Source organism: Natator depressus, chromosome 3, assembly GCF_965152275.1.
Source record: "Natator depressus isolate rNatDep1 chromosome 3, rNatDep2.hap1, whole genome shotgun sequence".
In the NCBI taxonomy this organism is placed as follows: Eukaryota; Metazoa; Chordata; order Testudines; family Cheloniidae; genus Natator; species Natator depressus.
The window spans coordinates 74,577,969-74,594,232 of record NC_134236.1 but is presented as its reverse complement, the minus strand read 5'-3'; the positions used below and the strand labels follow the sequence as shown (position 1 = coordinate 74,594,232).

The 16,264-nt window shown below is 40.4% G+C and overlaps 1 protein-coding gene across 5 annotated transcripts in view; it reads right to left on the bottom strand.

Annotated features, from left to right (window-relative positions):
• Positions 1–16,264, bottom strand: part of KLHL32 (kelch like family member 32) — a 235,362-nt gene that overhangs the window by 56,677 nt on the left and 162,421 nt on the right. For 3 of the 5 annotated variants that reach the window (XM_074948134.1, XM_074948135.1, XM_074948133.1), the window contains exons 7-8: positions 12,511–13,237; positions 1,832–1,890 (exon numbers count right to left, since the gene is read on the bottom strand). In XM_074948134.1, coding sequence (XP_074804235.1) covers positions 1,832–1,890; positions 12,511–13,237 — 786 coding nt within the window. Of the gene's footprint in view, positions 1–1,831; positions 1,891–12,484; positions 13,238–16,264 lie in introns of those variants that run through there. The other 2 variants (XM_074948136.1, XM_074948138.1) reach the window with 2 other exon arrangements.

Sequence of the window (16,264 nt, the reverse complement as noted above, 5' to 3'; positions counted from 1 at the left end):
CAATAGCCTCTGACAGTGGCCTCCACAGTATATAGCTATTCATTACAATATATAATATTTGAATATTAGGAATTAATTTTTGCATTAGCAGTCCAGTCCCTTGACACAAGACTATAGACACCATCTGCTTTGCAAAGCCTGCCTGCATCCCCTGATTATATCTTTAGCTTCCTCCACTGCAGTGCCTGCCAGGTGAGCCGCCAAGCACTGCAAAGGCAAAGAAACAGAGGGGCCTGGTGGGGTCATTCCTAATAAGCCAGCGTGTGAATACTAATCAGTGGTGGGGAAGCAGAGGTCACCCCAGCCTGCTTGTTGGCAGGTAGCTGTGTGCTCTGTGGCAGATGGCAGGCATTATTGACTCTCCACAAAGGCCTAGCACAGAAACAAGCACTACTGCTGAATGATAGAGTTATTGAGATTCTGTGCAAGATGCAAGCAGATGTGATGTTTTCCAGTACCCACCATAAACAATATGCCAGCAGAATTTTTAAAAAGAGCATGTGTGTACAAACATGAAGCAGACCTCATTTAAAGAATGCTAACACATTCTTCCTCTTTAACTATTTGTGTATCAGACTTGGCCTCCTGCAATTAGCAAGTTATGCTGAAGTAGCTATGCCACAGATATTTTAGGGTGCGTCTGCTGGGATACCTGAGCAACTAAGGAATCTAGGCAAAGCATGCACAACACAAAAAGGAGGCAATGTATGTAAGTATGATGCCCAAATCACAAGCAAAATAAGACTGTAGCCTGTGATCACTATGGACAAAGATTTATAACAGAACCTCTGTTTGTATAATCAATAATGACATAATGTGCCCTTTAAAAGAAATTGTTAACTGTGATTCCTGTCGCCAACTTCTGCTCTTGGATACAGATGTGGTGCTCCCCATAAAACCACTGGGAGTCACATGTAAGTATCTGTTGGTAGAATTTGGCTTTAAATATAAAACTCAAAGCCCCTACCCAGCAATCAGAAGTCAATATCCTTTTATAGGGGCATGAGAGTCCACTCATGCTGATGTGACTGTAGGATTAGGGCGTTTGTTTCCCTAATAAAAGAGGAAAGGACATATTACCATGTCCCAGTGCTCCGAAGTTGTTACTGGAGAATTTTAACCTAAACAAAACACATAATGTATGACCAAATTCCTAAAAGATATTTTTGGTGCTCAGATAATAAAGTGATGGGCACTTTAGCAATATCAAAAATGGTCAGATTTCTTTCTCTCTCTCTTTTTTTTTTTTTTTTACAAAAATATCTATTTTAATCAACTACTTTGCAATAAATCACTTTAACAGATCACTGATGGGCAGTGTAGGTCCAAAATTATGTTTTTGTGGTAAATGAAAATTTTACAAACCCTAATATTAATAGAAATAGTTTTATGTTCACAAAAACACTTTTGTTTGGTTTTACACATTTCCCTGCTGCATGTGGAGCAGAAATATCGCAACACTGGGCTACCATTGGAGAACCAGTATGTGAAACTGACTAGTTTATTTGCATTGTCCAAAGCTAATGGTTTGCAAAAAGCAAAGAAGCAGAATAAATGGTGATTAATAAGTAGATTTTTAACATGTTTTCAGTGTTGCTAATCTAAAATGCTTTCAGTAACCCAGTTAAAGAATATTATTTTTTTAAACAGTGGCCCTTATTCTCTGTTACTCTGTACATGTATACTCATTTACAACAGTGGAAAGTAGGTATAAAACACTAGCAGTTTGAATTGGCAGTATTTTTGATCTGCCAGTATTCTTTAATATACATTTGTTATATACCTTGTTCATTCAAACATATAAGCAAACACCTACAACACAGAAACTCACCTGCTTAGGATCATAGACCATTAGCCTGTTCTGGTATTGTGCAGTATTTGTTACTCCTCCTACAAGAGATTTTACATGGGTTAAAATGTTTTCACGAGTACCAAAAAAGACCAAGATCTTAGTAAAGAAATCAAGCACATTTAGGACTATAATTTTATATATCACAGTATTAAATCTACGACGTAATTATATTACTTATTAACAGTTTTACTTTCACACAGTTAGACCTTTGATCTAGTTAATAACTAGCACAGCTGATCCATGTTGCCAGAATACAAGGCAAAACAGCAACAAACAAATAAACAATTGATCTCTCTGTGTAAAGCTAATTCATTGGGCTAAAACATGGTACAATAATATTATTTGTTTAGGACACTGACCAGTCTTCAAATGTGCTAAGGACTATTATAAAGAGCATGGTTCAATTGTTCTCCATGTCCACTGAAGGCAGGACAAGGAGTAATCAGCTTAATCTGCAGCAAGGGAGATTTAGGTTAGATATTAGAACAATCTTTCTAACTATAAGGATAGTTAAATTCTGGAATAGGCTTCCATGGGAGTTTATGGAATCCCTGTCATTGGAGATTTAGACAAGAACAGGTTAGACAATCACCTGGCAGGGGTGACCTAGGTTTACTTGGTCCTGCCTCAGTGCTGGGGGCTGAACTAGATGCCCTCTCAAGGTCCCTCCCAGCCCTACATTTCTGTGGTTCCGTGTGCTCATCCCTGTTCAAGAGACAAAGATTAATAATAATAATAATCCCTAGCACTTATATAGCACTTTTAGTTAGTAGATCTCAAAATGACTTATGAAAGAGGTCAATATCATTATACCCATTTTACAGATGGGAAAAATGAGGCACAGAGAGGTGAAATGACTAGACTGTCCCTGCTCCAAGGAGTATGCAATCTAAGAGGCAGTCAAAGAGAAGAGAGGACCTATGGAGTAAACCACAGGACAGGAGAAAATTTAGAAGTTGGAGGTGGGGATTAGAGCTGTAACCAAACAGGAATGGCACTATGGGGCATCATTTTCATTCAGAAACATTGTGCTGAATCTTAGAACAACAATCACTTTCACATATAATTCTGAAAGAAGAACAAAATGAGATTTGTATTTAGGAAGAGAATATCTTGCTCATGGAAGTAGCCATGTGAATAACTAGCATATGTATGCTGTGGGCTCCTTCAACAATGGTTAAGTCTGGAACACCATTAACCATTGCCAAGAAGCATATACTGCATCCTGGCTGCTTATCTGTCAATATAATTTACAAACAAAGATGAAAGATACCTTCAAAATGCCTAGGATAGATTATTTGGCCCAAATTGATGCTTCACATTAATGATTTGATATATGATCACCCTGTGCTCTCTTGGTTTTAAATGTTCATCCTCATAGGCCCCGATGCTGTAATCTGATCCACGCAGGTGAAGCCCTTCACGCACTCACATCCTTGGGACACCGCGAAGACTGGATTGCAGCATCAGAGCCTTAAGAAATTCTTTGGGTCAGTGACAATCCTCAACTGTGCAGAGCATGAAGGAGAGAAAGTGGTCTCTAAATTGATTTTTGGATTAGCGGGAGGGTGGGGTAGATCAGCCTTCAGTGCAAGTCACAGCAGCCACAGACGAGCTCTAATTCATGTTGGCTAAACTAGTCCCAAGGGGCCAGTCATGCACTGCGCTTCAGCTCCACCTCCTCTTGTCCCCAGCAAACCCTGAAATGACCCTAGGGTTGAGATAGTGGCCAGGAGGGCTGGCCAGAGAATTCTCCCATGCTGCAGTAATCCTCAATTGCTCTTTGAAGCACTCTGGTGACACAAAGTGACCTTAATGGGGCCCAGGATCTGACCATATGTCTTCCTATGGGCAGAGTGCAGTGTTACCTTTAGAAACATCATAATTAATAAATCATTTGCCAAAATCTGCTTCCGGGCTGCTCATCAGAAAGCTATAATCATATTTCCCCTTGACTTCTAACCTCACCTTCCCTTTCATTTTTTAAAATGTAATACTTAAAGGTAATGTCCAAAATAGAGCGATTTCCAGATATTTTGTATGTAGATACTTAGAAACTTTGTAACAACATCTATATTGTCTCCATAATTTTGTTAACCTCAAGATTTCATCGTGCCCTGCTGTGATTATTTTTTAATATCCTGGGTTAATAAATCTTTAACTTCACCTAAGCAAAAGTCAATTATTTATTATGCCACATCCTATGGGCTAGAATACAGGCAGCAACAATATTACACCTGGTCAAGGGAAAAAGCAAGCTACATCCTGCAATGTCAATAGCACAACCAATTCATAGGAAAAGCCTCCCATTCAATGTCTTGCAGCTCCAGACATTTTTTACACATCTAGGAGAAACTAAGGACAAATCTATTAAAGCAAATTGCCCTTTACTGCTGGGTGACAACACTGATTATTTATATTATAGCCATGTCTTGAGACGCCAATCCCATTGTGCTAGGCACTGTACACGCATGTAATAACATGGGGTCCTTGCTCTGAAGAGTTTACAATCTAAACAGACAAGCCAGACATAGGGTGTTATTTCAAAATATTTCCACCATGCTAAGATGTTGCCATTTATTGTCTATCACAGCCTCTGTAGATTACATATGCAACAATATGCATAGGCAAGTTCTGATTATTCCCCTTCCTAACCTCAGGATATATTATGTAGCTCTGTGTTGTTGTACATCCTTGTATACTGTCAACTGTACGTACAGCTACACAATGATCTTTTTCATAATTCAATTTCTTTTGCATATTTCTTTTCTCTTGCACAGTAATATTTAGAAATGAGATGCCAGATTACTATTTTGAAACATACAAATCAGTTATTTTGCTGATTCCCTCTAAATGTTAAACTACAGGAGGTATATTGGAAACATGATACTGGGCCTCTTACCAAGTCACTCTTAAGAAAGAAAAGCCTGGAAACTGTTTCGTTTTTGTTTTGTTTGGTGGAGGGGTTGCTTCCTAGTAAAATAATTCATAAATAATCAAAGAAATAAAAACCATTTATTTTCCCCATAAAAAGCCCCTCATACCAAGTACTGTACACAGCCTAGATTTTTCCTGCAATACTACTCATCGGTGGTATTTTATCATTACATTCCTTTCACATGCCGCTCGTCACTTTTAGATTAATCTGCCAAAATGAGATGCTAAGGATTTGCATACAGATTTGACTACACAAAAATAGATATGGAATTAATAACAGTCTCTATATGTTTTAATTTCTTCTAGACTGGAGTACCCTTGCCTCCAGCAGTATTCTTGGCTTTGAAAGTCATCAAGCTGATTTGTCTGCTCTTAGGTTATGATGCCACATGCTGCTACACTGTCCCCTGCAATCAAAGTGCTTGCATAGATAGATTCCATGCCTTCCCCTAACAAGTATATTTTATAGATTGGCAGTTTTGATCTCCCCTCCCCAGGGGGATAATCTGCATCTTAACAGCTTTCTTTAGATACATCTGTCATTAAATATGCCATTTTATATCAGCATCAGTTTTCAAAACCAAGTTTCTCCTAACTTGGAAGTGCTATAGTGAAAATTTAAAATTTTCTGCCAAAATTCCAATGTAACAAGCCTGAAAGTGTCCTCTTGAACTACTGCTTTAAAAATACTCAAGGCAAAAAGGAAGAGGGAGGGAAAGGGAAAAAAAGAAAATGTCTCTTAAAAAAAACACAATAGGGAAAAATAAAAGTTTAAATGGTACCAACAAGGATAGCTGTTTCCCTTATAAAAAATGGAATTTCTTAAAACTTTTCTGCATTATTCTAAGATACAGGGATACACAAGTGATAATATTTCTAGAGAGGTGCATTTAAAAACAAAATTCATAGTATTAAATTCAAGTGTCAAGCCATAGCATCTATGCTGTAGTAACTGGCTTACGTGAGAAGAAAGTCTTGGTGTAAATTACTACAAAATTTACAGTTTGGGAAGTCCAGCCAGCATTTCCCAAACATCAGGCACTAAATAATAGTACATTAAATTCATTGCACTTTGACAGAAGTGATTTGATTTTGGGACCCATAGCTTCAATGAAGAGAGGCATTCCTCCCTGGTGACCTCCCCATGACAGCACAATGCCCAGATCTTCCTGCTGAAGGTGACAGAAGGTGAAAAGGGGGAGTCCAACCAGTGTTAACTCCATACACCTGTCAAGGTCCTTGTACTGCATTTATCAATATTGTCTAACTCCTGAGCTGATTTCAAAGTGGAAATCCATGCTGAGCCTGCCGGAGGAATGGTGCAATACAGCAGGTACTTCCCAACTCAATTCACCCAAAAATCCTAACCACACAATTCAGATCTCAGATGCCCACCTACACAAAGAAGTTTCTGGAGAAGACGAGAGGCTTGCCACAGAACCACTTTCCCTCCCACTTTCACTGCCTTAGCCTACATGGGAAAGACACTTTGTTCCCCTGTAGACCATGAAATGATTTGTAAATTGTATTGAATAACTTCATCCTGCAACCCTTACTCAAGCAAGCCTCATAGAAATGTGTGTGGGTTTTTGTTTTTTCGCCTTAATAAGGCTTGTACAATCAGATCCAAAGTGCAGAATATTATCCACAGTAGATATGTCCTAGATGCAAAAACCATCACGTGGCAGGGGGAATGAAATACGATCAAAGTTCCAGAGAAAGTATCACAAACCCATCTGAAGTCCCTGAGTGCTGAATTTTGTATTTGAATCTGAATTGAATTGAATTTGGCTGGGAGATGTGTAAAACCACATGTTGGCAAAGAGCTCCCATGTGCATTTATTCCAGCAAGTATATGGAACATACGGTATTCATGAAATGTACCCCAGGATACACTCTGCTATTTTCAGGAAGGAATCACCTTCTTCTCTTCCAGGAACCGCGGCCAATGGGAGCTGCAGGGAAAGCACCTGCAGTGTGCAGATCCCCCTGGTCCCTCCGCCCAGGAGCCGGACATGCTGGCCACTTCCGGGAGCCGCCTGAGGTAAGCACCTCCTGGCCAGAGCCACACCTTGAATCCCCTCCCGCACCCCAACTCCCTGTCCCAGCCCTGAGCCCCCACCCACACCCCTCCTGCAGCTCTGAGCCCCCTCCCGGAGCCCACACGCCACACTCTCTTCCACACCCTAACTCCCTGCCCCAGCCCTGAGCCCCCTCCCACACCCCAACCCCCTGCCCCAGCCCTGAGCCCCCTCCTGGAGCCCACACCCTCTCCTGCACCCAAACCTCCTGCCCCAGCCCTGAGCCCCCTCCTGTACCCCAAACCCCTCATCCTTAGCCCCACCCCAGAGACCTCCCCCACAGCTGGAGCCCTGAGACCCCCACACTCTGAACCTCACGGTCCCAGCCCCACCCAAGAGTCCACACACCCCAGCCAGAGCCCTCACCCCTTCCTGCATTCCAAACCCCTCGACCTCAGCCCAGAGCGTGCTCCCATACTCCAAAATGCTCAGCCACAGCCCTCAGAGCCCCTCCTGCACCCCAAACCCCTCATCCCCGACTCCACCCCCACAGACAGAGCCCTCACCCGCTCCTGCACCACAACCCCCTGCCCCAGCCCAGTGAAAGTGAGTGAGGTTGGGGGACAGCAAGCAATGGAGGGAAGATGGCATGAACAGGGGGCAGGGCCTCAGGGCAGGGGGTGGGGCAAGGTGTTCGGTTTTGTGCGATTAGAAAATTGGCAACCCTAGCTGCTGCTCATATTTTTCCCTAAAGCGGCAGAAAAAAATTGGCCAAGGTTTTGAATAGTAGCAATGAAACCCCAGGAGTCTCTGCTCAGATTTCAATCAGTTGCAACTTGGAAAGATAATGGGCAGCAACAAAGACACCAAAGAGCCCTGTCTGCAAGATAAGTAAACAGAACTACAATGGTTTGCACCCTGTTCATGTTTGAAAGATTCTATTGGCAATCATAGAGTCTAGATACATAAGTGTCATCAGTGTTTATTTTAATGTAATTTTCTTTTAAGAAAAGCTTATGCTGGCCAAATTTTCAAACTTAGGCCCAAATATATAAAGGTGACTCCCATGGGAGTTAGGCACCTAAATATCCTGGAGATCTGGGCCTTTGTGCCTGAAGTTAAGTATGGATTTAGATAACTAGGCAACTAAATAGAAATGGCCTGATTGCCACAGGTGCTGAGCACCCACAACTCCCACAGAAGTGAACAGGAGATGCAGCTACTCAGCATCTATGAACACCAGACCACTTATTTAATCACCTAGTTTTAGGCACCTACATTTGAAGTTTTTGGCCATTCTCCTGTAGCTGATTGTGCTTGCTCTGAAAGCTTATTATTGACTATTGGAAAGTGGATTTTTCAAACACTGAGTACTAATATTTTAGAATAGCAAAATATGTTCTCTGCACTATGCTCCCACTCCTTCTGCATCTATGCAGAGAGCACTATTATCCGGCCCTAAGAGATTAATTAATAGTAGAAAACTGACTAAAGTTATGGATAGTATCTATACACTACCTTTAAAAATGCTAATATTTTCAATGTACATGTCCCACTTATTATCCTGCCTGTCCAAAACATAGATCAATACAATACTAAATGGATTTGTATCATATGCTTTAGTAATTCATAAGATGTCATAATCTAGCAAATCAAAAATACACAGAGTACTCTCTCAGAAAGACAGAAATTAGATATAAAATAGAAGCCCTATCTAGTTCATCCTACTGCCAGTACCTTGCTCCTTACTGTGACTATTCTGTACCATCCATTTCGCAGCAGAAACTCCACTGATATCAATATCAAATACAGATGGCATGATCCGATCCCATATATTTTCTCTGTTACTCAGTCCAATTTTCAGTGACTCAAGAAATGGGGCATCCACCAGATTTCTTGGAAGGCTATTCCATAGTCTGATTAATGTATTTTATACATATATTTAAATACTCTACTACACTGATACATTAAATAAATAAGGATTTTATTGAAAGATATAAATACATATTTAATCCTGTCTATTGGGCACATTGACGGTCTTCAAAATGCTTCAGCATAATTATCTATTTTCCTTTACTTAGCATATCTTGATGGCTTAAACATTGCTTTTAACTGCTCCACTGTTCAGCTAAATTCTGAATTGGTTATTCACTGTCGTATGCAACGGGTAAGGTAAACCTTTAAATGGGTCTGTCTCTAGCTCTTATTTTCTACACAAGCCTGGGTAAACATATTCTCCCACTACGCCTAGTGTGGCCAGTTTTGGAAGCCACCAGAAATGTAAACTGTGGGGAGAAATAACTAAGGGCAGAAAGGGAGCATGTCGTACCTGCCTATACTGATTCTATGTCTGGAACAGCACCAGGGCTTAATAGACATAAATCACAATTGGCAGATCAGAAGTTGGGTAGTTCATAACTTAAGTTAGTATACAACAGTAAGATGTTGCACTATTAAGCACTGCACACTGTTCTTCCATGATCTCTGACATCCTATGATGCCTCTTATCTCCAGCCCCTTTGTACATGATGTTCATGAGTATGTATGTATATATACTAGCCACCTGCTATAACTGCTTCCCATATTTTCTTTCTTTCTTAATGTCAAAAGCCCCCATCCTGCATTATGATCCATGTAGGCAGACTGCTGCACCCACACAGAGTCCTGTTGACCTCACTGACTTGCCGAAGAGGGTTACACTGCAGGATTGAGATATAAATACATAAACATCATGTTGCATTCACATAGCACCTTCTCTCCAGAGGGATCTCAGAGCACCCTATAATACATACACTTCTAGGGTGAAGGATGGCAATCAATGGATGCCTTACATGAAAACTAGATCAGCTTTATTCTTGACTTCCCTGAAAAATATTACACACTTTATAACCTTCCATGACCTATTTCTTAATAAATAGCAACATTTTTCAGAAAAGCAAGGTAAACACCCTTAAACTTTCAAAATAACTAATGTCAGGAAAATCAATATGAAGGTTGATGATACTCTGTCCTTAACTCACACCACTGTGCATGGATAAAATAACATATATTGGACTGAGTTAAGAAGGGTATGCTAGTTTGAAAATTGAAGTGCTTTACTTTCATCAATTTGGGTCATAAAATTGAGATTCTTAGATTCCAAGGCAAGCTGGGACCATTGTGATCTAGTCTGACCTCCTGTATAACACAGGTCATAGAACTTCCCCAAAATAATTCCTAGAGCAGATCTTTCAGAAAAACATCCAATCTTGATGTTAAAATTGTGAATGATGCAGAATTCACCATGACCTTTGGGAAATTATTCCAGTGGGTAATTGCTCTCACTGTTAAAAGTTTACACTTTATCTCCAGTCTGAATTTGGCTAGCTTCAACTTCCAACCATCAGATCATGTTAGACCTTTCTCTGCTAGACTGAAGAGCCCATTATTAAATATTTGTTCCCCACGTCGGTACTTTTCGACCAGGGGTCGGCAACCTTTCAGAAGTGGTATGCCGAGTTTTCATTTATTCACTCTAATTTAAGGTTTTGCATGCCAGTAATACATTTTAACATTTTTAGAAGGCCTCTTTCTCTAAGTCTATAATAGATAACTAAACTATTGTTGTATGTAAAGTAAATAAGGTTTTTAAAATGTTTAAGAAGCTTCATTTAAAATTTAATTAAAATGCGGAGCCCCCCGGACCGGTGGCCAGGACCCGGGCAGTGTGAGTGGCACTGAAAATCAGCTCGCATGCCACCTTCGGCACGCGTGCCATAGGTTGCCTACCCCTGTTTTAGACTGTATTCAACTCGCCCCTTAACCTTTTCTTTGTTAAGCTAAATAGGTTGAGTTACTTGAGTCTGTCACTCAAGGCAGAGTCACGGATCTTCTCTGAACCTTCCCCAATTTTCAACATCTTTCTTGAATTATGGGCATCCGAACTGGACACAATATTCCAGCACTGGTCACATCAGTGCCAAAGACAGACGTAAAATAACCTCTCTACTCCGAAGCAAGATTTCCCTGTTTATGCATAAAAAGATTGTATTAGCTGTCTTGGCCACAGCATCGCACTGTCAACTCATGTTCAATAGATTATACACCACAATCCTCAAATCCTTTTCAGTCACAGCCCCCCAGTATAGTGTCCCCCATCCTGTAAATATGTTCCATATTCTTTGTTCCTAGACGTATACATTTGCTTGTATTAAAACACACATAGTTTGCTTGAGCCCAGTTTACCAAGCAATCCACATTGCTCTGTTTCAGTGACCTGTTCTCTTCATTATTTACCACTCCCCCAAATTTTGCATCATTTGCAAACTTTAATCAATGATTATTTAATGTTTTCTACCAAGTCATTGATAAAAATGTTAAATAGCATAGGGCCAAGAACAGGTCCCTGTGAGATTCTGCTGGCAACACACCCACTTGATGATGATTCCTGATTTCTATTTAATGTGTGCCATATTACTTTTATATTGTTCTAATTTTTTTTTTAATCAAAATATTATGTAATACCAATTCAAACGCCTTATGGAAGACTAAGTATATTTTACATCAACACTACGACCTTTATCAACCAAACTTGTAACTCATCAAAAAAAGATATCATAGTAGTTGGACAGGTTCTATTTTCCATAAACCCATGTTGATTGGAATTAATTATATTAATCTCTTTTGATTCTTTATTAATCTAGTCCTGTAGCAGCAGCTACATTATCTTGCCTGGGATCAGGGTCAGACTGACAGGCCTAAAATTACTCAGGTTATCCCATTTACTGACACTTGACCACAGCATGGATACAGGGTGGCGGGGGACGGGACCGGGCGTTTATTTTTTGTTTTTTTTTAAAGTGAATATGCAGCATTTTTAATCTTGTATCTGTCAGCAAATAGATCATCATTTTGATTCACTGCGATTTATGAATCATGATTGGAGGTACCACATACGGTACACAACATTGAAGCCGGACATATTTAGTAGAGAGAAAAGTACTGTATGAATATTATGCTGCTTCTCTCAGGGTACATCTACACTACCTGCCAGATCGGTACTCCACCACAGCAAGAGGCAGAAGCAGAGTCGACGGGGGAGTGGCGGCAGTCAACCCCACACCATGAGGATGTGAGGTAAGTCGACCTAAGATACGTTGACTTCAGCTACGAGAATAGCGTCGCTGAAGTCGACGTATCTTAGGTCGATCCTCCCCACCCCCACCCCCCCCAGTGTAGACCAGGCCTCATTCTCCTATGGTTTTAGAAGAATTTAGTATGGATACGTAAAACAGTGATACTCAGACTTCAGTAGTTCAGGTGCCAAATTAGCAATCAACATTACCCAGAAGAGCCACCGTAGTGTGAATTAATTGTTTCATTTAATATATTATATAGTATATATATTATTCTCACAGCAAAATGACTCACCAAATATCATTATTTTATCAACTACAATTGGTTAATAACATAGTAAAAGCATCCTGACTGGTTAATAATTCAGTCACACAGTGTTTTAATATCATGTGTTGCAAAGAGCCACAGGAGACACAGTAAAGAGCCACTTGCAGCTTGGGAGCATCAGTCTGAGTTTCTCTGTTCTAAAATAAAGGCTTAGTCTGACGTTTCCAGACACGTAAGCCAAAGTAAACTTATGGGTTTAATTCATGACAATAATTTGGTATTTTGTTAGTACCTCAAATTGTGTGAAACGTTTTCTACCTGATATCCAAAGAAGTCCATCCACCACAGATCCTGCATGACATGAAAGGGATCTGTCAAAGGACTGAACAAAGGCCCACTTGTTCTTCTTAGGACAATACCGCTCGACTGTAGGCAAAACTTGACGTAGTTCATTTCTTCCCCCTACCGCATAGAGGTTCTCATCCACAGCTCCCAGTACAAAATGTTCCCTGCAGTTCTTCATTGGAGCTATTTCAGCCCAAGAGTCACTACGGGGGTCATACCGACAGGCAGTCCTTACTGCACTAGTGCGGCCTGTGGCATGCTCAACCTCTCCACCAGCTACAAACAGAAAATCTCCCATGACAGCTACACAGTGGTGACTTCTCCCGACAGGCATGGGAGCCAGTTCACTCCAGTTTGCAATCCCTGCGATGTGAACATTCTCCTGATCTAGTGGATTGAAGTACCGGAGTTCTTTTACTTTACAGATCTCACGTTTTTTCCCACCGATAATGTAAAGAGTGTCCGACTGGAAGCGAGGTTTCGTCCGTCTGGTCTGCCAAACTGGCTGTGCATAGATGCTCTGGTGATATGTCAAGGCCTCATTAATAAGTGCAGTCGCAGTTTCACTAGCTTGGACAAGAGGATGAGGAAGGGCTACAGTATGTAGTGTATCCACATCCATAAGGCCAAAGCGGACATACTGGAGAAGTTCATCCATGTACTGATAGCGGCAGTTGTGTTCCAACCACCTCACAGCTAGCTAAAAAGTAGGGAAAAACACAAACACAAAAAGCAATTATCTATATTAATGTTATGATGGAGTTTTTCTAACACAATGTTTGCATTCCAAGAAGAACTATACATTTGAATTATTACACACATAGAGCAATGTATGAGATACTTCTGAGTACATAGATATCAATATATGAGATGCATTCTCAAATTTCATCTGCTATTTACATAAAAAGAAAATGATTATCTACAGTATTAATATATGATCATCATACTGCTAAGTAGTAAATAACCTGTTCTTCTCCCTCTACAACATCGGGGGTTGCTACACAAAATTAACAGGAAATACTAGCAGTTAGCAATGCTTTAGGAGCTCATAAGGTCCAAGTAATCTCTGCCAACATAGGAATCAAGCTCCTGGAAAAATATAATAAACAGAAACTATTTGATCATTGAAGGCCACAGGGTACACTTGAGTGGGAAAAAAAATCAGGAAGATTATGGTATGGTGATTTAAGAAGAAAAGGCTTTTCCCCTCCTCATCGCCCTTTATTCCTGTTTATAACAAAATACTGAAGGAAGAAAAATTAGGTAAGTATACCATGCATCAATTTTCTTCGTTCCTGATTTTTTTAAAACCATAATATCAACGTGTATACACCCGCACACAATGCACAGAACACAAAATTCAGACTATTCATGGTAACAACCTGAGGGTGCCTTTTACCCTCATGTATTCTTTACCTTAAAAAATAAAATTGCCAGTCCCCCATCCCCTTACCTGTTCAAATAAAAAACAAACGTTTTCTTGAAAAAAATAAATAGAATTATTAGTCTGGGATAACGAATTGGAGTGAAAGTTAAGAGAATAAACAAAGCTACAAAACTAAAAACTTCCTCTTATTAAAAATTAATGTAAATGCTTTAACCCCTTCACTACTGAATTCTCCAGCAGCTGTGGAATGCAGTGGCATTCATCATTCCAGTGCCACCATAAAGCAGAACAGCAAAAAGGACTGTAGCTTGTCCGTGATGTACACACTCTGGGTGGTTCCAAAGTGCACATAACATAGCTTGTTGAGTACTCAAGCGGCTAAATTAAAATAAATGTGAAACTGTTCATGATCTGAAATTGCCAACTGAACAATATACTAAAGTAATATCCTCTTCTGTTTAGCTGCCATAGCTTGAGTTTAATAGATTGGCATTTCCCCATCTTCCAGTTTTTTCCACCACTGACACCTAAAACAGTATAAGGAACCCAGCTCTCAGCTCTACTTTAGGTAACAGTGATGTCACCAACTGTAGAAAGAGAGAGATCTCTTACACCTGGTCTAAGGGTAGGCAAAAAGCCCTTATAGTTCACATTTAAAATGTATTTCTTTGTAATCTGTAATCTAATGTCTGTTAATTATTTAGAATCTCATCCCCTTTCTCCCTTTAGATTTTTTCTGCGGCATACCATATATGTGTGTGCACGCACACCCGCACTCTGTGACTGTGACCATGGTATCTGGATATTTGAAGAGTTATTGAGCTGCAGCACAAGGATCTGAAATCTCCATTACGAGGCACTCAGCCTGCTGCCTGAACTATGGCAAAAGCAACTTCATTTATAAGCGGCTTCTGTGGTACCTACAGTGAGACTATACATGATTTTGTGGGGCAGTATAAAGGTTTCATTGGAATTGTGTACTGTCTATATAAAATGTAAATATTTCTCTAAAAATGTGTGAAATACTATTAATATGTACATTGCACATGCACATACATAACAGGATTTAATGTCAGATTTGCCTATGCCCAGCTCCCCCACCCCAGCTTGGCCAGTACAGTGATCCTGGGCTTACATTTGCAACTAGCATATATTAATATTATGATCCCTCGCTGGGCCTTTTCTAGGTAGGTAGGTAGGTAAGTATGCAACAAGAAAGCCAAATGATGTAGACTTGTTTGTTTTCATTCCCCTGTCTTGCTACTGGTAACGATGACAGCTGTGTTCATTTTAGTGTCTTGAAAAATGATATTTGCATAAGCTTGTTTTTATAAAAGCCACAAAATTCACTAAATATGCCATTCAGCGTATACATTCACAGCACATGCAATGCCATCCCTGTAATAGTGAAAGCTGCTGAGGAGCAACGTGCCTGCTTTTACAAGGCTATCACAGAGCTGGCCTTAGGATGTGCCGTACACTGTAGTCACAAAGGTAGGTCCCGTGGTTCAATGCCTCTAAGACTTAGCCTCGGATCTCCAGCACTCCCGTTTTCCTCCACAAGTCCAACTGAGACAGACTCCTGGTCACAGACTTTCGCTCTCTTCAGGGATCAGTGCACCTCAGCAAGTATTTGCAGTGACATCAGGCAGCCTCTCCAACACAGAGTAAGATTTATTAGTCTTCTGGAATACAGCACCAGGAAGTCCTTAGGTTAGCAGTGCACAGAAAGGCAAAAGTTCAGACAGTCCATCCCGGGCTTCACCCAGTCAACCTGCTGTGGAATCCACCTTCGCTGTCCCTCTCTGTCACCTCTAGGTATGAGCTGTGTGTGACTCTGTGAGCTCAGCTCTTAACAAAGACACCAGACACCTTTCCCCTTTGTTCTCCAGCTTCTGGCCTTTGCTCTGGTTCCCTGCTGAGAGTGGGGGAAAATCTCCTCATCTTGACCATTGGTCTCTAGGGGTGAATGTCCCAGCCATTCGGTTTCCACTGTCTCATCAAATCCTTCCATTGATATGGGCTGGTTCTAGCCAGCCCTGAACGACCCACTCATGTCACTGCAGACAATTATGTGACAGTTTTAGATCATAATCAGGCCTCAGAGGTTGAAAACAAAACAGAACATATTAAAAACAAACTTCAATAGATTTCTTCAGTTCTATCTAGAACATATAGTGTGGAAAGAAAAAAGCAGCAGAGATTTTTTTCACACTAATTTTTTTCTGAACAACCTCTCTACATCTCACTGTGGAATTGTAATCAAACAAGCCAAAAGAAAGTCATTATTACTATAAGCACTTAGAACACTGTTTTAGACCTACTGATATTGATGAGACA